General features: G+C 36.4%; 1 protein-coding gene across 1 annotated transcript in view; it reads left to right on the forward strand.

The window, feature by feature from the left end:
- Positions 1 to 23754, forward strand: part of CDKAL1 (CDK5 regulatory subunit associated protein 1 like 1) — a 652342-nt gene that overhangs the window by 175620 nt on the left and 452968 nt on the right. The window contains 1 exon segment of the mRNA XM_043977679.1: positions 10155 to 10275. Coding sequence (XP_043833614.1) covers positions 10155 to 10275 — 121 coding nt within the window.

Raw genomic sequence — 23754 nt, forward strand, 5'->3', positions numbered from 1 at the left:
TTGCAAGTTGAATTTTTGGGATCACACAGCCAGCATGGATTAGAAATAAGATTTGAAGCCAGCTATCTATTCACTCAGAATGTCTGCCTTTGACCTTTTTTTGGGGGGGGGGGAGCAATGAGGGTTAAGTGACTTGCCCAGGGTCACACAGCTAGTAAGTGTCAAGTGTCTGAGGCTGGATTTGAACTCAGGTACTCCTGAATCCAGGGCCGATGCTTTATCCACTGCGCCACCTAGCTGCCCCCCTCAGCAAAGGTTTTAAGGATGTTTTCTTGTATGTCTTTACTAGCATTCATACCAAGTTTGATAGATCTGTATTCTCCTCAGCCATGTTTCTTTGACAATGAGGTGATATTATTTAAACCTGCTTTTCTTGAGTTTGTACTCTAAACTGATTTTTCCCTTGGCTGCCATTTCTTTCCTATTTGAGAACAAAATAAAGTACTACTTGAGACAGATTTCTGTGTTCTTTTCCAGTCGTTCTAAATGCTAGTTCCTTCCCTCTGTTGTTATATCCAATTTATCCTGTATGCATTTTGTTTCTCTATAGTGTTTGCATGTTTTCTACTGCATCAGGTTGTTAACTCCTCTACAGCTGGTGTTGTTTAGCCTTTCTTTGTTTTGCTAGCTCTTTGAACAGTGACAGGCACATGATAGGACCATAATTGCTTATTGATTTGACTCTCACTCTACTTAGGCAGGCTAGCTCTGTCTCAGTTACAGTGTTGGTTTTTTTTAATAATGATAACATAAATCATTATCTTTACTTTTGTCTGTTTCCTATTTTTTTTGAATAGCTCATTATAAAGTCATGTCAAGTTGAAGCTTATATAATTGCTCTCAGTATTGTCTTTTCATCTTTCTAACTTGATGTTTAACTAATTTGACCTTTACGATAGCTGGCTGACTACATACAACTAATAATGGAGTGATTTTTATCTTCCTAGGTATTTCTTGATTGTTAAAATACCTACAATTTAATTTTTTTTTTTTTTTTTAGTGAGGCAATTGGGGTTAAGTGACTTGCCCAGGGTCACACAGCTAGCAAGTGTTAAGTGTCTGAGGCCAGATTTGAACTCAGGTACTCCTGACTCCAGGGCCGGTGCTCTATCCACTGCGCCACCTAGCTGCCCCTACAATTTAATTTCTTAATGCTGTTCCATTCCTGTGAAATTTAGCACCATCTCTCTTCCTTGAAAAAGTATCCATGATATAATCATGAAGCTTCTGCACAGTTTATAAGCTTTTTTGGCCTTTCCCATTTATTAATTGTCATTCATAGACTGCCTCTACTTTTTTTATCCTATATAGTGGATGTCAGTATGTAATCCAGTCAATATTATATACATCCTAAATTCCTTAAAATGTAGGAATTATTTTGTCATTGTGTTATGTTGAGTCTTTCTGACCAATGATTTAAGTTGTAATTTTGTTTTAAATTTATTTGATTTAAATCAAACCATGATTGTGGATATTTGATATGTTTGGTGATTTTATTTCATCTTTTAGTCAACTTCCCCTTCCTTCCTATATATATTGGCTATTATATAATTGGCTTGATTCCAAGCACCTAGTACAGTGCCTTGCAGGTAGGAGTTGCTTAATCTCTTCTTTCTTAATTTTGCTTATTGAAAACTTTTTTATTTTTGAAAAAGATCCATGTTGTACTAACTTGTCGGTTGCCTCCAGTGTGTGGCTTTTCACAAAGGGTACATGAAAGATCCTATACCTCAAAAATCCATTTTCTATTAACACCTAAAATATTTGTCATTAGTAGCTTGTGAATTAAATATAGTTAAATATAATTTCTCCCATGGGACATTATTTAAATGGAACATTTCTCCAGAGTTTAATAAATCTCTATCTGATCTTTCTTCCTTTCTTTCTTTCTTTCTTTCTTTCCTTCTTTCTTTCTCTTTCTTTCTTTTTTCCTTCCTTCCTTCCTTCCTTCCTTTCTTCCTTTCTTTCTTTCTTTCATCTATTATCCATCCATCCATCCATCCATCCATCCATCCATCCATCCATCCATCCATCCATCCATCCATCTCTTTCCTGTGTACTTTAATATGGAATTAATTTATCTGATGCTTTATAAAGTTCCTGAAGAATAAAAAGGAGATACTGAAATGGGGAAGAGTATGGATGGATATTAACACAAATCTTTATTTCCTACCTGTCTCTATCATACCCCTAGGAAATTCACTGATAGGAGATTCATCATCTTGCAAGATCAGGTCAGCTTTGGTACTCAGACCTCATCAGAACCTTTAGCCTATCTGATTGGAAGGTGGAAAGAAGAATTCCTCCTAAAACCTCCATTTTAAGGAGGGTACCTGGGTCCATTCATCTCTTAATTTCTCAGCAAGTTGCACTGCTTTGTACTTTATTATGCCTCTGTGCTAGATAACCTTCCCAGAACCACCTTTTCAGCCTTTGTGTGTGTGTGTGTGTGTTGTCTTCCTCTATTATATTGTAGGCTCCTTCAGTGCAGAACCTGTCTCTCCTTCCCTCCCTCCCTCCTCCCTCTTTTGTTTATATTTAGATGTTTATATTCTGACTGTCTTACCTTAAGTTCACCATTTTTCTTCCTCTGAGTTGTGATGAATATACATGAAATTTATATTTAGATAAGTGAGGTGGCACAGAGGAGAGAGTGTGGGAGTCAGGAAGACCTGAATTTGAATTTTTATTCAGTCATTTACTAGCTTTGTGACCCTGGGCAAGTCACTTACCCTCTCTATGCCTCAGTTTCCACATCTCTGAATTGGGAATAGTAATATCTGCTATATTACACAGAGATTGTGAGGCTTGAATATGATAATTTATACAAATCACTTTGCATACCTTAAAGCCTTATGTAGTCATCATCGTCATCACTTTTGTTCAATAAGAATGCATATTTTATAGTGAAAAATATTAAGTTGAGCCTTGTTGTCCACTGATTTTAATTGCAATTTAAATTTTCTTTTAAATTGATTGAAGTCAAACCATGACTGTGGAAACTTGATACGTTTGGTGTTTGTAGTTTACATTTTAGTCAACTTTCCGCTCCTTTTTCTTCTCTTTGTGAATAGTCCCATTATCTTAATAGGAGCTTTGCCAGTGAGCCAACCCCTAGCAGAGGGTTCAAGCAGGTCTTCAGAGATCATGTTTGCTGTCAGATACTGAAATGGTGGGAAAAGGACTAAGAAATAGAATCTAAAAAAGATCAAGGAGGCCTGGCACTACATCTCCATGTTAGTGAGGAGTGTCATTGTAGAACTACCTCAGAGAAACAATGCATGACCTTTAAGAATAGGTGGGTCAAGCAGCATACAAGAGGGAAGGAATGGAGTTCTTTTTATAGTCTCTTACAGAAAAAACAATAGGAGTCAATGTTGCCAGATTTTTGGTTTTCCTGTAATGTGGAGTGGCATTCTAAAAATAATATGTAGGTTTTGTTTTAAAGTGTCCCACTTTCTTGTTGCCGAGGACCAAGAATAAAGGTTGATTCGTGCATGCATGGTTCATGGGTGATCATACTTTTTATACTCATTTAATATGTAAGCTTATCAGTCAGTGGATAACTACATATTGATTTGTAAATGACTATTGTATTGGTGTTTGTGGAATCGTGCATTAAATAAATTATGTATTTATCTTGTTGGGTAAGTGACATTTCTCTTAAATATTGCTACAAAATTAAAATAAAGAAAAATCATTTCTATTTGTTTACTTTTGGTTTCTTTTCTGCCCATGGCCTTTTTTATGCTCCTATCTTGTCATCATTGGTCATCAGGTGCCCCCCATAATCGCACTGTTTCAACACTTCAATATTGTTATTTTACAGGTCTGCCACCTTGCCTAGGCTATGATTGCAGTCTTTTTATCAGTGGTTGGGGTGATTATCAGTAGTTGGACTGGTGGAAAGGAAGGGTAAATGATCGAATATAGAAGTCTATAAGTTATAACACATGGTCTCAAAAAGCATATGACTTCTTTAGTTCTTTTTCATAGACAAAAACTTAAGACAGTCAAATGTACATTTTTGATATTACTTCCATATACTGTTACCACATAAGAAAGATACACTGAAGAAATAGCCTTATATTATTCATATTTAAAATGCAGATATGGCCAGACTACCAGACTTGCCAATTCCGTTGCCATCATTGTTCCCACCAACTAAATATTTCCTTTTACTCTTTCAATTTCTTTTTTTACCTCTTTGGCCTTTATTGTGAAAGAATTTTTCTTATGCTACCTAATTCTTTATGCTTTAAAGTGATATGCCATCTCATAGGATATCTTTGTGACTTCTCATACTTGTTTTGTTTATATTGTCATGATTTATCAGGTTGAAGATGGTGATAATAAAGAAATGGATACAATGTGACTACTACCAGAATAAATTTTCATTATAGTAATTATAAGTATTTCACCAATTAAATTTAAGCATGTATACTTAGAATAGAATTTCACTTAGAGTACAATTAGTTATAGAAGTTCACATATTTAAAATGACAATTTGAGACTGGTAGCCTGTTTTATATATTTTTCTGTCTGAATTTGTTTTCATCTTTAGTCAAATATAAAGAGATGTTCTCATATTATTTCTCTTTCCTATCTGTAGTATCCTATCATTTTTAGTTGTTTTTTTTTTTAAGTTAGGTCTTTGGCTTTTTTAATGAACCAGTGGATTGGAAAATAATTCATTATATCATCAGGCAGAGCTATGTCCCTTTATTTGCATGTAGATGGGGAAGATGAATAATTTATCAAATGTTATTAGGGTAGGCTGCATATTACTGAAATCACAGCAGGAAGTAATGAAATTTATATCATGCTGGTGTGAAAAAGTATGCTTTTGCTTAGTCATTATTGAACTTTTGGCATCTCTCAGATTACTATTATGTTATCGTGCCAATCTTGGTCACCTATTCATTAACTGATCTTCTGATTGAAAAGTAACTTGACTCAAATATCCGAGGTCTCATATGCCAAATGCTGTGCTTGACTCTGAGCTATTCTGTTACCTTGGAGTAGGAATTTTCATGTTGAATGCACACTATTTTTAAAATTGCTTAATATAATCTAATTATTAAAGTCATTTTAGAACAAGCTGTGACTGATGGTTTTATTAGTTACTTCATGATGAAGTTTGGTTTTATTAATTCTCTCACTATTTTCTGAATAGTTGAAATAAACAAACTTTCTCTAAATTTAAGTATTTCACCATTACATTATTATATTTACATCTTCCTTAAGGATTTTGTGACCTTTGGAGGACAGAAGGATTTAGACATCATAGCTCCAGGTACAGACACTGCTGTCCTGGGGACTCTGCCTGAGATCCTGATAAATGCAAATTCTCCAACCTACCTGAGGTCACAAAGACCTCTTCTGATGAGAGGCAGGTATGGAGGAAACAGAGGGTTCTCCTCCTTCCCATTTCCCAATTTTTTTCCCATCAAAGTTTCTCTCTCTTTTTTTTAAAGACTTAAAACTTCTATTCATTTATAGTTAAGGAAGGGACAATTTCAATGTCAACTTTTCATCTAGTTATAAAATTTTAAACTACTTACAGGGATCACTCCTCCAAATATACTGCATCTATTGCCTTTAACAACACAAATCCAAATCATCTCCCTCTAGTTTCCTATGGCTCCAAATGTACAAACAGGGAAACAGTTCCTGGTGTGAGATTTAGAGTGCTACTACCCTGTTGAGAAAGATACTACAGGGAAGCTCAGTCATGAAAAGAAACAATGTGACTTCGGCATCTGGAAGTTGTGTCTGCAGTCTGAGTCCTGTCAACCAATTAGCTTGGAGCTGTGTGTGAGGACGGCCTGGCTTCTGGTGTCAGAGGGGGATTCTGGGAGAAGCCTCTGAGGAGGGGCCTTTCATTTTGGGGGACTAAGACTTGGCAAGAACACAGATTCTGGGCTCTCTTAGATAGATGAAGTTTGCTTTTTACCTCTCTCTCCTCACTAACTTCTGATGCACTTTAATAAATACTTAAAAGTCTAAACATTTGCTAAAGCTTCTAATTTAAGGAGACCCCTCATTAGATTTTAGATATCATAGCTAGAATTTTAGGCCCTTACACTGGTGTAATCTAGTTCCATCACTCTGCTTATATATAAGGAAGGCCAGTTTAACAAGAGCAACCTGGGGACAAACCAACAGAATGCAAAGTAAACTTGACAGGCCTTAGAAGAATGAGAAGGAAGACTTCCTCAGGAGGACAGAAGAAAAGAAAGTGTGGACAAAAACAACGGGCCTCAGATTAAGGTTTAAACTGATTGCATAAAATTACAAATAAACTTAAGGGACAGTGGACTAGATGAGAAATCAGCCCCATCATATGAGACTCCCTTCAAATAGTCATGTCTCTCTCCTTTTCTATGCTTCCCAAAACCAGAAATCCCTGAGATACATTTTGGCTTTCTATTTAAAGAAAACCCTCTTGATATAGCCAATATCAACACAATTCCTGTGACTTGTCAGTCCATTTCATTCTATTTTGCCAATTATTTCTGCTTTTCAGGCCATAAATTCTTTTCTCTCAAGTCTCATTGCTCTTTTAAACCACTCAGAAACAGTGCATTGTGCTTCCCTGTTCTCTTCAAACCCACAAGATTCTGTCTCATCAGGCCTGGAATCCTCTTCCTTTCTTTTACAGTGTTTATTCATAGATATTTTCTTTTGCTGTTAATGTTTTCCCTGTTGATTTGTCTGCTTATGCTCAAGGTCTTTGAATTTTCTCCCTCCTGGAATCTTTGGTGATTTCAGTCTTTTTTTCATTATTTCCTCTTATTACTCAGTTTCTGGTTCTTCTGTCTTCTCATGGTAGTTTCTCTGGCCATTGGATCTCTTCCCTCACTTCCCAGCCTGGTTCTCTACACCAAGTGACTTCCTGGAGAAAGAACTGGCTCCAGCTCGATGCTGAGCTTATCTCCTCAGGCTTGGGGAGTACTGCCTCCCTTTGATACTTCATCCCTCTCCCCTCCCCCGCACCCCTGCTTCCTTCCCATTTCTTCTGTTCTTTGGTTCCTTGGCCCAGGAGTATATAGTAGTCACTGGTGTTATTGAAGCCAGGGCTGATTTCTTTAGGGCTTGAATCTATGATGTTCACAGGAAGTGGTGGTAGATGTTACTGTATGGAAATGAAACACTTGTACCTCTTTTTTCTGTTTCCATTCTTCTATAGAGATTTTCTGTAGCACAGAATACTGCTAAAGAGCTGCTGGCTATTTAGGTTGCATTTTGCTGGAAGTCTGGTTTCATTTCCTAGTGTAGCCTTATGTATAGCATGGTTGGTGGTGGGGCTCAGGGTGTAGAGTGAATTTTAGTTAAGTATTAGCTTATGGAGTTTTTAACCTTCTTTGCCTTCTTACTTTCTAGTATCCTAGAGCATGGATGCAGCTGAAGTTGTTTTATCTTTGGTACATAAAAGAGACATTATGAGAGGTCATGAGGATCAGAGAAAATGCTTAGTCCTCCATCTTGTTGGTCAAATCTATTCCATTTCATTCAATAGCTTTCAAGGGCTTCTTACAGGGAGTTTAATATCTTGATTGATTAATTGATTGAATGATTCAGTAAAGATACCTAGGCCCCAACTACAATTAGTTCACATCTGATTAGTGGATACTGTGTAAGAGTTTTCACTTTATTAAAGTATATAGGACAGATTATCTTGCCCCTTTAATTAGGATATGGTGATTGGTTTATTCCTTCAACCTCTACCCCTTAAGTGTGAAATACTAGCCTGTACAACACTTGTACAGTGGGTTAGCGGTCTTACATTCCTTATAGGTTTTGTAATTAAAATAATTCTAATAATTCTTTTTGTTTTTTTTTCCTTTTTTTAATACTTTTGCATATACAAGTGTATTCACTCTTCTGTTTTTGCTTTTATAGGTCAATGGAATTAGGGGTTTTCTTTCTTTACTTAAAACAATATCCTCAAATATAATTTTATCCCACACTTCTTGAGTCACCTTTTCTGGGGGGCTTGCTTTGGATACTTTGTTTTTAATTATTCTATAGACAGAGAGGGATAACGAATGTGATGGAACCTACAAGGCTGTTAATTCCTTGAGGGTAAGAACCATCTTTCCCTTAAGTTCTCATCTTTCCTCCTGAAAGCTTAATAAATGTTGGATTGAATTGGCAAATCGCTATCCATGCATTAAACTTTTGAAACATCATCACTTAAGAATTATGAAACTATCAGGGGGTGGAGCCAAAATGATGGAGAAAAAGCAGGGACTTGTCTGAGCTCTCTCAAATTCCCATCTAACCAACTTTAAATAACACCTCAAAATAAACTCTGGAGCAGCAGAACTAGCAAAAGGATGGGGTGAAGCAATTTTCCAGCCCAAGGCAACCTAGAAGGTTAATAGGAAAGGTCATTTGATCTAGGGTGAAAGTAGAGTGCAGGCTGTGCCTGAGCAGGTGGTGTCCCAGAAAACCAGAAGGAGGCACTGGGTACAACTGAATAAGCAGCAGCAGCAGCAGCAGCAGCAGAGTCTTCTTTTGGAGCTCTCAGCCCACAGATGGTAAGGGAGTTGGGCAACTGGTCAGAAGGAGATTGCAGGAGTCCTTTTGCTGGCAGTAGGTGCAGGACCCTATTGCATTGCCCTTACTTGGATCTGGGTCATATTGCCAAGGTAAGGAGGAGGACTAGCACACCAGAGCTTGTGACCAGAGGGGAGAGGGGACCCTGCTCACAGTTACAAGGCAGAAAATAATTCATGTTGTCACTCACAGATCAGAGCACAGACCAGGAGAGCAATGACCACACCTCTTCTCTACTTCCTTGGAAGAACCAAAAACCTAAAAATACTGCCAGAGCTATATCTGAAAATAGTAGCATGAAAGGCCTAAAGATTGGGACAGTACCCCTCACCCCTGGAACAGACCCCAACTTTAACATATAATCATAAGTTCAGAAATGCTGGAAGAATGAGCAAATAAAAGAAGAACTTAACCATAGAAAGTTATGATGGCCACAGGGTAGATCAAGACAAATGCAGAACATAACAAAATTAAAACAGCTACATTCAAAGAAAAATAACAATTGATCAAAGGCCCCTAAAAGTATTTCTGTAAGGACTCAAAAAAGGATTTTAAAAATCAAAAAGAGATAATGACATATTAGAAAAAAGAAATGGGAGTTGTAGAAGAAAATCATTGGAAGAAGTTAATATCTGCAGGGGAAAAATAGATATTCATTGAAATAGAAGACTTTCAGTCATTCCTGATTAAAAGACCAGAGCAAAATTGAAAATCTGATTTTCAAATACACAACTCAAGAGCAGCATAAGAAGGTAAACAGGAAAGAGAAAAGATAAGGAATGCAAGGTTAATTGTTAAAAAAAAATGTTTTTACATCTAATCTGGAACAAAATAAAATGCTAAATAAATAATAAGAGAAAAAGGAAGAACTCCTTATATTTAAAAAAAAATTATGAAATTTCCCTTAGTGTTTCCCTTTAGTGTAGGCAGTACAAAATGGAAATTATGAGAACAGCACAGGTTCATACTGTGGGCTCAAGGAAAATATTTTTATTTAAATAATGTTTGCTGTGGTTCTCTTTTAATTTTTATTTTTGGATTAATTGGCGGGGGGGGGGTGGCAGGGCAATGAGGGTTAAGCGATTTGCTCAAGGTCGCACAACTAGTGTCAAGTGTCTGAGAACAGATTTGAACACAGGTTCTTCTGAATCCAAGGCCAGTGCTCTATCCACTGTGCTAGCTGCCCCCCTGGTCTTTCTCTTTTTTAAAAAATATAGTTAAATTAAAAAAAAAAAGAGTAAGGGGCAGCTAGGAGGCACAGTGTATAAAACACTGGCCCTGGATTCAGGAGTACCTGAGTTCAAATCCAGCCTCAGACACTTGACACTTAGTAGCTATGTGACCCTAGGCAAGTCACTTAAACCCCATTGCCCTGCAAAAATAAAAATAAAAAAAATAATTTGAAAAAATATAGTTAAATACAGAGTATCCCAAAAGTCTTGCAAACATTTATATATTTATAAACACTAACATAACGTATATACAATAAGCATTAACATATTTATAAATACTAACATTTGTCAGGAATCATAAATTAAAGTGAATTTGTATGCTTCATCTTAATATCTATTTATATGCTTCTTTTGCAGGTCACTCTGTGAGACTCCTGGGTCAAAAAAAATCTAATGGAAAACGTCTTGGGGGAGCTCGATTGGATTTGCCAAAGATAAGAAAAAATCCACTGATAGAAATCATTTCTATCAATACAGGGTAAGATTTTTTCAAACTTGCTCATAAAATATTTAGAACCATCCATGAGTTCAATATAATTTTTCCCAAGCATGTAATAGTATAGTAACTGAATATTTTATGGAGGAAAAAAAAGTTCTCCAAAATTACTAAAGTATTTAATAATAGTGTCTTGAAAGAATTTTTGTTATATAGCATTTCTACCATAGGAGTAAAAAGCTCTAATATTTTTCTAGTATTATCGTTGTAATTTACCATTTATGATAATAAATATAGATAAAATAGAACAAATATCCCCCAAAATAAAATGTTTTGTTCAAACATTTTTTACAAAATATAAATACATCATCATCTTTGTCTATTTTTACTTTATTCCTGTCAAACACCATTCAATATATTCTAACTGTGCTTTGAATATTGATTAACAGTATTGTATGCTTTTTAAAGTATATCTTTAATGTGAGTTTTAGATTAATGAAATCATTATAAGTGAAAAATGTGCCCTTTTAATTCTCTGTGGATCTGAAGTAATGTTAGATTCTTACTTTTGTTTATTGATAACATACAATGTTTTATTTAAGATTACTTCAATTGGTCATTTAAAATTATTACTACCACTTGGAAATGTAATATAAAAGTAGAACCCAACAGAAAATAATCACTCTTAATTTTAATAGTATATTAGAAATGTTTCATCTCTTGCCCTCATTCTTGGTATCATCATAAGCAGTAATTACTGTAGCCTGGAAATTCATAGTGGGAGTAGGACAGCAGTTTCCAGTGTCATAAGAATAGCTTACTCACTGGCACAACACTTTTATTACCTCTCACTAACAAGGAAAAATAATTTTGCTTGCCCTTTTATTCCTTCTTCTATTTCTTCCTTCTCATTTTGAGAGGTTTGACTTATGTACTATTTTCTGTCAGTTATGGTCGGTGCCATAGTGTATCTGTTTTATTGAACCATAGCTCATTAAAACTTATTAATGAGTGTTGTTGCTAATGCAAATATATTCAGTCGAATTTATCTTTTACATTTTAAAAAAATTTTTACCCTTACTTGGCTAATGAAGTTTTAAAGCCCACTTCACAAGTGTCACTTCCTCCAAGAAGCCTTCTTTTAATCCTTAAGCTATCATTTTGCTGTTTTTCCTCTCTTTCCCAGCCAGAGTCCTAACAAAAATCGTGACTACATGTGTTGTTTCTGCTTACTCTAATATCTCTCACTTCTCAACACCTTAAAATTTATTTGGCTTTCAGCCTGATTTAACTGAAACTTCTCATTCCAGTAATCTTTGGATCATCAAATCTGATAGTTTTGTTTCAGTTCTCCTCCTCTTTGATTTCTATTCAACATTTGACACAATTGATCACCTTTTCCCCCTGGGTACACTTTTCTCTGTGTTTTCATGACATTATTTTGGTTCTCTTTCTACTTCTCTGACTACTTCTTAGTCTCTTTTGCTAGTTTTTTATTCAGGTGACTCACACAAGGTGCATGTTGCCTAAGTCTTTAATCTCTTCTCTCTTTATACTTTCTTAGAGACCCCACCAGATTTCATGTTTTCTGTTATTACCACTAAGTCATTGACTCTAAGAATTATATATCTAGTTTTATTCTATCATTGCCAACTTCCTATTGTATTTTTAGAACAATTCTGTGTGTGTGTGTGTGTGTGTGTGTGTGTGTGTGTGTGTGTGTGTAAGATTCAACACATCCAAAATAGAACTTATGATATCTCTACCTCCCTGCCCCCAACCCACTCCTATTCCAAACTTCCATGTTTCTTTGGAGATCACCACCATCCTTTCATTCACTTTGGAGTCATCTTCCACTCTTCATTTTTTCACACCTTGTGCATATATCTATTTATTTGCCAATATTCTCAATTCTAATTCTATCACATGTTCTTTATCTGTCTTCTTTTTGTCTTCTCTCATAGATGTCTTCTAGTTGAGGGTCTCAGCACCTCTTTCCTGGATAATTAGCTTGCTTAGTACTGTTCTTGCCTCAAGTCTGTCCCTTCTCCCATCTATTGTTTTCATGGTTGCCAAAATGATAATTCCTTAAGCAATCATCTGGTCATTTTATTCCCTTGTTCAATAAACTCCAGTAGTTTCTTATTGTCTCTTGCTTTAAATACAAAGTCCCATTTTTGGTGGGAGCCAGTGGTCTAATATTTTGAATAGTAAATCAGTGTTAAAGCAATGGGATGCTCTTAAGAATGGGATATTAAAGACATAAGTAGAAATGGTTGCAGAGAAGGTTGCACCTCCTCACACAGGCTAATGTAACTTATTAAACAGCTCAGAATTTAAAAAACACATTTAGATGGGGGCAGCTAGGTGGTGCAGTGGATAGACCACCGGCACTGGAATCAGGAGGACCTGAGTTCAAATCCGGCCTCGGACACTTAACACTTACTAGCTGTGTGACCCTGGGCAAGTCACTTAACCTCAATTGCCTCACCAAAACCCCTCCCCCAAAAAACAAAACAAACAAAACAAACAAAACACATTTGGAACAAGTAACAGGATGAATAGGAAAGAATATAGTCCTGAAAAAGAAGTGTTAAGAATAATAAAACACAGAAAAATCTAATGCTGTTGGTAAATTGTGTAATTCAGCATCATAGCCTTTCCCACCCTGCCCATCCCCCTAGCCATGCCATGGACAAAGATTAGACTAAAGGAGGGATAGGAATGCTTCTAATTATGGAGGAGATTATGAAAATAGTCATACACATCCCACAATAACCATACATAATCATAGAATTTGACTCTACCATCAACATGCCCCCAAGAAGAACTCTTTATCAGGAGACTCATCATCCCAGTGAGTGTATCAGCTTTGTTACTCAGACCTCATCAGTAGTTTAAATAGCATCTGCCCCTCTGATTGGAAGGCTGGAAGAACAATGTAAAAAGTTTACCCCAAAGCCTCCATTTAAATACATTTCTCAGATCAGTCATTTCCCACCACTTGCACTTCTTGGATTTGATTCCACCATCATCATACTTCCATATTCGTATCATATGTTCTCTGCCAACCTCCTACTTTTCAGCTTTTTCTGTATTGTTTCCTCCTGGTAGAGTATAAGCTCCTTGAGGGCAGGAGCTATCTTTCTTTTTCTTATTTGTATTCCTAGCACTTAGCACAGTGCCTGCCACATAGTAGGCACTTAATAAAGGTTTACTGTATTACATTGCATTGTATTGTTGGGGTTTTTGTGTGTGTGTTTTTTTTTTTTTTTTGCAGGGCAGTGAGGGTTAAGTGACTTGCCCAAGGTCACATAGCTAGTAAGTGTCCAGTGTCTGAGGTCCAATTTGAACTCAGGTCCTCCTGAATCCAGGGCCGGTGCTTTATCCACTGCACCACCTAGCTGCCCCCTTCATTACATTGTATTGTAATGAAAGGTGATGAGAAAGATGAACTCTTCAACTTTTACTTTATTTCCCTTTTTTTCTTCCAAGGTGAAGAGTGATGTTCTGATTAGAGGAATTGGAACAGGAATGATTAATATGGAGTGGAGAGAAATGTTGGAAAGGATTTCTGAACCACAATTAGTGATTTTTGAGAGTTTAAGAACACAAGAGTTGTCCATGGTTTAGGGTGTGATGGTTCCAATTAAAAAAAAAAAAAGACAAAGGGGATTAAATTTGTAGTAAATGAAGGAATTTGATAAGTGATAGCTTCATCAAGAACAGTTCATGGAAAATAGCTACTTTTCCTTTTTTCATTGATAGAATTTTTAAACTAGTAGATCAGGCTAGCGCTGTCGATATACTACTTAAATTTCAGCAAATCTTTTGACAGTATTTCTCATGCTATCTAAAAATAATCTCGGAGTTTTAATGGCCAGCAAGTTTAAGCTGATTCAGCAGTGTTGATACTGCATTTAGGAAAGCTAATGTGACCTAAAATTGCCCTGAGAGCTATAATATCCTGTCATACCAGTGCTAGTCCTGATGTATGTACTTTACTCTTGTGAAACCACATTTGGAGTCTTGTCTTCAGATCTGAGAATAACATTATAGCAAGGACATTGAGAAGCTATATCACAGTCAGGGCACAACCAAAATGCTGACAAGTCCTGAGCCTATGCTACACAAGGATTGGTTAAAGGTACAAGTGATAGAGAAGAGGTGATTTAGGGGGGTAACATTATTGCCATCTTTCAATTTTTTCAATTTTGCCATATGTAAGTGGGATTAGACTCATTGTTCTTGACTTTGCTGGACATAAGTAGGAGCAATGGGAGAAAGTTGCAAAGAAATATATTCCTACTTGGTGCAAAAAATAACTTGCTAAAATTTGAGCAATCCAGTATCAAAATGATTAGCATTAGGGGGCAGCTAGGTGGCACAGTGGATAAAGCACTGGCCCTGGATTCAGGAGTACCTGAGTTCAAATCCAGCCTCAGACACTTGACACTTCCTAGCTGTGTGACCCCGGGCAAGTCACTTAACCCCCATTGCCCTGCAAAAAAACAAAAACAAAACAAAACAAAACAAAATGATTAGCATTGGAAGATTTCCTCTTACTAAAAATTCTCAATGAGAGGCTCAAGGACTTCTTGTTCACAGGGTTGTACAGAGGCTTCTTGGTCAGTTTAGATTATTTGTCCTCTGAATTACTTTTTGAATTTAAAAGTCTACAATTCTGAGACTTAGAAATGTAGTTTATTCTCTTCCCTTTTTTTTTTTGGGGGGGGGCTTATTATTAATCAGGCAGTTAATAGACAAGCAGTTATTAAGTGCCTGTTATATGCTGGACACTATGCTTTGTATAGAAAAAGAAACATGAAACAATTCCTGCACTCAAGGACCTTACATTCTATAGTGGGAGACTATATACACATCAAAGTATAAAAATATACATAAGATAAATTCAGCGTTTTTTTACATTTTTGGTGGGAGGCAGGACATAAGCAGGTAGACATAAATAGGACAGACAATATAAAAGTTAGCACTTGCATTGGTTCTTGAAGGAAACTGGAGAATCAAAGAATATGGTAAAGTAATGGGAGTACATTCTGTGCATGGGGGATAGCTTAGGCTGAGGAACAGAGATGAGACAGGGAATGAGGCAGGTAAATCATACCTACTTCAGCTTTACACAGAACTGTAGTTGGAAAAGGCAAATAACATTTTAGTATTATAATGAAAATAGTTTGACATTCTAGATCCCTGGAAAGAGTCTTGGGGATTCCCAAGAGCTAACAGAGTACAGTTTGAGAACTGTTGCCTTAGTGAAATATTTTGTCAGAGCATCATTTAAAAAAATTAATGTGATATAACAAATTATTGGAACGTCCTTCTTTCAAACTCTTAATTTAGATGTAATTTCCCCTTGTACTCTTTCTTTTTATGAGGATGTGGTAAATTCTAGGAAAAAACAGACACATATAATGAGAATTTATGTTTGTAGCTCCCTCAGGCATGGGAAAAAAATCTTGTATTATCAAAGAAAAATACAGTTATGGTCAGTACACGCTGATTACCAAAGCAGGAAATTATAGTGTAATAATAATCACATTTAGAATATTAAGCCCTAAGAACTGAAACAAAATTAGATTTTTTAATCCCTGAATTAACCAAAGAATTCTGTTTATAATTGCTAAACCTGATGACTTTTCTCAATCTTCATTTTCTTCACTTTCTTTCACTCTCTTGGACTCCTCCCTGACCTTTATCCAACTTATTCAATTAATTCCTAAAATTTTCCATTTCTACCTTCTCTCTAATTATGCAGCTATCACCTCAGTTCAGGCTCTTATTATTTCTTGCTAGATTATCGCAGTAGTCTCCTAATTGGCCTCCCTGCTTCATGTATTATTTCTACTCTAGCCCATTCTACATACTGCTAAGTGAAGTTCAAATCTAACTGTGTGTATCCCTATATCCATTGACTTCAGTGGTTTCTTCTTTTCTCTGGAAAAGCCCTATACAACCTGGGTATAACTTATCTTTTTAGCCTCATTGGATATTATTTCCCCTCCTACAATGTGCAGTCCAGCTAAGCCTTCTCACAACATTCAGTCTTTTGTCCTTGTCCCTTTGTATTGGTTGTCCCCCATGCCTGTGCTGCACTTCCTCTTTACTTCTACTTTATCAGTAACCAGTAAACGTTTATTAGTCACCTACTATGTGCCAGACATTGTTTTAAGTGCTGGGTATGCAAAGAAAGGGATGGGACAGCCCCTGTCTTCAGGGAGCTCACAATCTGTGTTATTTTATTTTATTATTTTGGTGAGGCAATTGGGGTTAAGTGACTTGCCCAGGGTCACACAGCTAGTAAGTGTCTGAGGCAGGATTTGAACTCAGGTATTCCTGAATCCAGGGCCAATGCTTATCCACTGATGGGGAGATGATGCATGAAAAGTGGGGGATGCTGGTGGGAGGGAAGGTTCTCTCTGGTCAGAACATGATGAAGTCCTGCAGCCAGAGTGGGACATGTTGATTCCATCTTGAAGAATGATTCATTTCTGGAGATGATGAAGCCTAGAAAAATAGATGGTAACTGGACCTCAGAAAGTTCATCTCCCCGTCATACATGGAACATAGGCACCATCTTCTGCATGAAGTCTTTCCTAAACCTTCCTGCTGCTAACAAAGTCTCTTGCAAAATACTTTGTACTTTGTACATTTTAATATCTATTCACTTTTCTCTATATTTTCTCCTAGGCTATTTGTAATTTTATGTATGTATATATATGTCTGTGTGTGTGTGTGTGTATGTATGTATGCATGTATTCCTATGTACTTGTTCTTTCTCCATTATGTTGTAAACTCATTGTGAGTATAGTTTGTTTCATTCTTTGTATTTCTCTCTTCCTGGTGAGCAGCACTGATTGATTGATTGATTGATTGACTTTGTAGCATTTACAGTGTTGCCTCTCCTTGTGGATACTCTCCTCTTTGGCATGTTGTGCAATTATTCTTCCTTGGTTCTCCTTCCACCTGTCTAACCATTGCTTGGTCTTTGATGGTTCATCATCCATATCATGCCCCCCAGCTGAGGATGTACACCAGAGTTCTGTCCTGGGTTAGCTTTTCTTTTTTTGTTTTTTCTTGGTAATGTCAGCTCCCGTGGGATTCATTATTGTCTTCTTTTTTTTTTTTTTAAGCGAGGCAGTTGGGGTTAAGTGACTTGCCCAGGGTCACACAGCTAGTAAGTGTTAAGTGTCTGAGGCCGGATTTGAACTCAGGTACTCCTGACTCCAGGGCCGGTGCTCTATCCACTGTGCCATCTAGCTGACCCCATTATTGTCTCTTTAATGATGATTTCCAAATACATCAGTCTAGCCCTATTCTTTCTTCTCACCTTTACTCATGCATTTCCAAATTCTCAATTAATATTTCACACTGGTTCTTTTCCAGTCATCTCGAGGCTAATATGTTCAAAGCAGAACTCATTATCTTTCTTCTAAAACCTTCCATTGTTCCATACTTCTCTGTTTGTGTTGAAGATATCACCATTCTGCTACTCTCTGAGTTTTATAACTATGGTATTATCCTTGATTTCTCATTCTCCTTCACATCATATTCCTAATCAATTGCCAGATTTAGATTTAGTTCTAACACTTGCTAAATAGATAGTACATTGGGCCTGTAGTAAGGAAAATCTGAATTCAAATCCCACTTTAGATAATTATGAGCTGTGTAATCCTGGGAAATACTCTTTACCACTCGTTGCTTCAGTTTCTGCATCCGTAAAATGGGAATTTTTAATGGTACCTACCTCCCAGTGTGGTTATAAGGATCATAAATATATATATATATATATATATATATATATATATATATATATATACACACACACAATTTTGTGCAAACCTTAAAATGCTATATAAATGCTTTTATTATATCTCTTGCATCTTTTCCCTCTCTACTCATTATTACTCCTCAGAGTTAATTATTGCCTAAACTTTTACAGAAGTTTCATATTTGGTTTCCCTGCTTCAAGTCTCTTTCCAAACCATCCTTCACACAATTTCTTTAGTACCTTTCCTAAAGTACAGTTCTTGCCATATTCTTGCTTCTCAGATGTTTGGCATTTAAAACTCTTCACAGTATAGCTCCAGTATATTTTTCTGCCTTATACATTACTTCTCTGTCCACATTCTACAGTCCAGCCAAACTGACCTTGCTGACCCTCAAATGGCTCTGAGAATTTTCCTGCTACCCCTCATGCCTGGGAGTTCACAGAAGAAAACAAGTATTTATTAATCTCTTTTTATGTATCAGGCTCAGTGCTAAGTTTTTATAGATATCTTATTTGATCCTCACAATCACATTAGGAAGTAGGTGTTATTATTATCATCCCCATTTTACATTTGTGGAAACTGAGGTAGACAGTTCCTTGCATAATGTTGATGAGGGTCTGGACCAGGGTGATATTTGCTGGGCTGAAAAGGAAGGGAATAATGTTATATTAACTGGAGAAGATGGCAACTTGCTTGTATAGTGCTGCTAAGCATCATATGATGTGGGAACACCAGAGGCAACTCTGGATAGATGAAATTGTACAGGACAGATGGGAAAAGATAAAGTTAAACAGGAAGTTCACAAAGAACACAGTGGAAAAGAGAGCCATGGATGTTTTCCTTCTCTAATATTCTCAAACCAGATGTCTTTGCCATCTCACTGATATATTATCTTTCTAGAACCAAAGGTAGATCCTGAAATTGGATTTAATCTATGTTGAATAAAGTTTTGTGATCTATCAAATTGCTTCCGCGTTGAGGTTCTCAATGTCTTAGAAAATACTGACTCATATTTCATCCCATTTAAAAATTGATCTAGTCTTTTACTGACTGTCAGATAAATTTTAAAAAATGAATGAACATGGTAAGTTTTAAAGGAAATTTTATTTTGTTTTGGGTTATTCTAACAATTATCTTTCACCAAGTACTTTAAACATTTTAGTGAAAATAGCCATAGTAATATTCTTCATTTTTTTAGTCTTAGCTTTGGAAAGAGAAAATAAATTCTATATTCAGCTTTTTTCCTTTTCTTCCCATAATGCTGGAAATCCAATAAGAACTAATGTAGGGGTATGGGTTGCTTATGTAGGTTATATTTGTGTTGACATAGGTTATCTAAATGCAGTTTGTAGGAAAAGCTTCTCTGTAATCTGGTTCTCTTTTTCAGGAAAGATTCCTGCCTCCAGGGGAGAAGGTGATTAGGGTGACTAGGGTTGCCATTCATCTCCTTTGAGGAGGAGTACTGGACTTAAATTAAATGTTATCTGTTCCCCTAAATATTGTTAGTTTAGGGTAAATTATTTTTAGGTTCAATTGACTTTCCTGTGCCATGATCCCTTAAAGAGAAAAAAAGAACTCTGAGCTTATGCCCTAAGGTTTGATCCTTTCCAACCAAATGTTAGTTGCACAAAACACTATCACAAATAGTGAATAGTAATTAAATTAATTTATCTAAGCAGATAGCAGAAATCAGAGAAGTTATATGGATTTCAAAATACTAAGTAAGCAACACATGGTAGGAATGAGCTCTCCCACTGTGAATGAGTTAGCTTAGCTTTCCCGGTCTCACCCAAGAGGAAAATAAGGACATGTTGAGGTCAGTGGGCAGGGAATCTCCTGATTGGGTGCTTTCCAAATTCTGTTTGGTCTCTCTCCAGGTTTCTCCCCAAAGATAGTCTGTCCCTCATGCCTGTAATTCTTTCCCTATTCATCTCTGCCTCCCAGCTTCTTTGGCTTCCTTCAAAATTCAGATAATGTCTTCCTTGCTAGAAGTGGCCATTCTTGTTTCTCCTCAGTCTCCCCTCTGCTACTACCACCACTTTATCCTTTATCTTTCTTCTTTGTGCATTGTTGTTTGCATGTTGATTCCTTCATTAGACTATGAGCTCCTTGAGATGAAGAAATTTATTTTTTTAACCTTTCTTTGTATCCACAGCACTTAGCACAGTGCCTCATGTATAGGAAATGCTTAATAAATGTTGGTTGACCTAGTACCCATGTCTTCTATCAAAATAAGAAGAAAGATCAATGTCTCACTTCTTCAAAGTTCTTCCAACAAATCCTTTCCTAATGCATGTGTGTGATGTCAAATAGTCATTCTCTCCACCACTGAGGAGAGTCTTATACAAATGCGCCAGGCTTGTACCCATACTAACACTATGATGTCCTTGTGACATACACACCATATGAATGTTTTTGGATAAATATGATGACTGTCATATGTATTTTGTTAGTTAGCAGATCAGAGGTTAGATCAGATATTTGTAAATGAGTTGATGATAATAACAGCTATTATAAATTAATTAGTAAATATTTATTAAACATCTACTGTATGCCAGGCAGTATACTAATCGCTAGGGATACAAAAAGAGATGAAAGATAGTTCTTGCCCTCAAATAGCCCCCAATCTAGTTGTTATATAGCACTTTACAGTGTGCAATGCATTGTACATATTGTGTAATTGGATCCTTACAAAACCTTGTGGGGCAGATATTAGTATTTCTCCATTTTACAGATGAGAAACTTGAGGCCAAATTACATTACAAAAGTTAAATGATTTGCTCAAACATCACATCAGTAAAAGTCTGAGGTGGGATTTGAATTGGGGTGTCCCTTACTCTTAGTTCATTACACTTACCCACTTTGCCAGTTAGTGGGTAAGAGAAATTCTATTATTATCACTGTATACTTAGCCTTGAAGTTCTTAGTAGTACTTAGGAATACCCAGCCTAAGAGGGCAGGTATGGACAGTATTCCTATCTCACAGTGTACTTGGGTGGAGCAGTAAGACAACTTGGTTCTACATGGAGCCACTTTGAGGAACACTCCTTTTGTGACTACTGCTACACACATGCAAGTATAGCAGTGTTTGCCCAGTCCTGTGAAACTTAGAGCTTTGATGTATTTAAAGATATTTGAGCAGCTAAATTCCTATAATGCCCACAGTACTCTTTTCTCTCTTTCATTACTTATGTAGATGTCAGAGCTAGAAGTGACTCTAAAGATCATCTTTAATACATCAACCATGTATTTTGCATTAAAAGTAGTAGAAAACAAGCAAGTACATTTTTGAAAGCATTAAAAACATGTTGCAGGGTCTTTTGTGTGTATGACAATGATACAAAATAATGTTATCATGGATCAACACTGTGCTTTTTCTGTATTTGCTGATCCTCACTAGGTCTCAGTTTCCTTATGTATAAAATGGAAGTGTTGGACTTAATATCTAAGACTCTTTCCAAGTCTACATCTGTGATCCTATCATCCCTTTCAGTTCTAAATCTATGGTTCTATAGTAGATATCTCCTGAATTCTTACATTTTAAAGTAATTATGGGGTAAATTAATTTTGATCTATGATTTCATTGTTGGAGGAACTGCTAGAGAGAAAACCCTCTCTCCTCATGCAAATGAAGAGCTGTTGTGCACTTTATTGTCTGTAGGGAGTTGCCTGAATTGAATGGCAGGAAAATACAGGGCTTTGTAGGTCATATATACCAGAGGAGGGACTTGAATTCCATGCTGCCTCACTGTTTCTCACAGTTGTTAAGATACTAATGAAAAGCAACATAATCTTTTATTTATTTTAAAAGGGTACATTAATAATTTATCCTTTTTTCAAAATTAAAACACAGTGGTCTTTCAGTTTATTGTATATCCTAGTACTCCATTAGTCCAGTTATAGTATGACTAGCTAATAAATTCATATTTACATAATAATTTGGGGTTGAAAAATAAAAATTTTAAACAACTCCATGAAGTAGATAGTAGAAATATTTTCTCCATTTTATAGGTGAGGAAAATGAGGCTCAGAGATGTTTAGTGACTTTTCTAGAGTTATACTAAGTATCAGAACAAAACCTTGTTGTCTGACTTCAAGTCTTGTGAATGCTACATTGCCCTTTTCCTAGGTCAGATTTAGGAGGAGGAAAAATTTTCAGCGTGGTTGAGAAAAAGCAAATGTTTTACTTAAAGTTGTCATGTGGCAATTTTATTGGTAGCTTAGTGATTTAAAGATTTTTTATGGGGGCGGCTAGATAGCACAGTGGATAAAGCACTGGCCCTGGATTCAGGAGTACCTGAGTTCAAATCCGGCCTCAGACACTTGACACTTACTAGCTGTGTGACCCTGGGCAAGTCACTTAACCCCCATTGCCCTGCAAAAAAAAACAAAAAGCAAAAAACAAAAAAAGTGAACTCAAGTTATTTTATTTTTAAGGCTAAAAAGTTTTCTTTGCATAATTACCTTGGGAGTATAAGAATAGAACATTATAACACTAATTATAGTAAAGAAAACATAGGACAGTAGCAATAGCCATTTAGTGTTAGCTAAATGAAATTGAAGCTAATCCATAGAAAGTAGACCTTAATATCACCATATCACATAACTTAAACACAACTAAATTAGCTTCTCACTTCTGTTGGAGAAAATAAAAGGAAATTAGCTTATTTTTTTTATTACTACCAATGAGATTAAAATTATAACTGGAGAATAGACCAAGAAGATCCAAATTAAGAGAAAGCACTTGATTCAATGGTACCTTGGAGTTAGAAGACCCACATCCAGCTCTATTACACTGTGATCTTGAGAATATCACTAAGTCTTAGTTTCCTTATCCACAAATTGGAAAAATAACATTTATCCTACCTATTTCTTAAGACTGTTGTGAGTGTCCAGCTATATAATGTGCATGTATAGTCATATGAAGCATTATATAAATGAAAGCCATTAATGTGGTTGTTATGAGTGAAACTAAGTCAAGTAGCATTTAAGTCTCTACTAGGTGTCAAACATTGATGGAGGATGCAAAGAAGGCAAAAGATAGCCCTTACTCTCAAGGAGCTCACATTCGAATGGGGGAGAAAACCTGTAACCAACTATATACAAACTATATAAATAGGGGTATTACAAATAATCTTAGAGGGAAGGCATTAACCTTGGAAGACAATGGAAAAGGCTTCTTGTAGAAGGTGGTATTTTATCTGGAACTTAAAGGAACCATGAGGAGAAGATAAGGTAGGATATAATTCCAGGCATGGGCAACAGAGAGCTAAAACCTAAGGAGTTCAAAATGAACTGGCTTTTGTCTGACCAGCAAGATAAACGCTAAGGTTTTTTTTTAAGAGCAAGGGAGATTACCTAAGGGGGCAGTGGGGGAGGTGCAAGAAGGTCCCCCAGGTTAGTTTGCTCGTGGCCAAATGGGGGGAGGGGGGGTTGGTTAAAGAAATTCACTAGGTTAATCAACTCCTGGTTGACTCGCCAAAAACAATGGTAGCACTCTTCCCTTTGGCTATGTTACAGGCTTGTGTAAGAGCCACAAGTTCAGCAGCTTGTGCACTAAAATGTGAAGGCAGAGAAGCTGCCCAGATAATATCATAATCAGAAACTACAGCAGCCCCAGTGAAATGGGTGCCATCTTTCATAAACGAAGAACCATCCGTATAGAGGACAATATCAGGGTTCTCTAAAGGTGTATCCAAAAGGTCATCATGGGGTTTCTCAGCCGTATCAA

The sequence above is a fragment of the Dromiciops gliroides genome, chromosome 1, assembly GCF_019393635.1.
Source record: "Dromiciops gliroides isolate mDroGli1 chromosome 1, mDroGli1.pri, whole genome shotgun sequence".
NCBI classification, from domain to species: domain Eukaryota; kingdom Metazoa; phylum Chordata; class Mammalia; order Microbiotheria; family Microbiotheriidae; genus Dromiciops; species Dromiciops gliroides.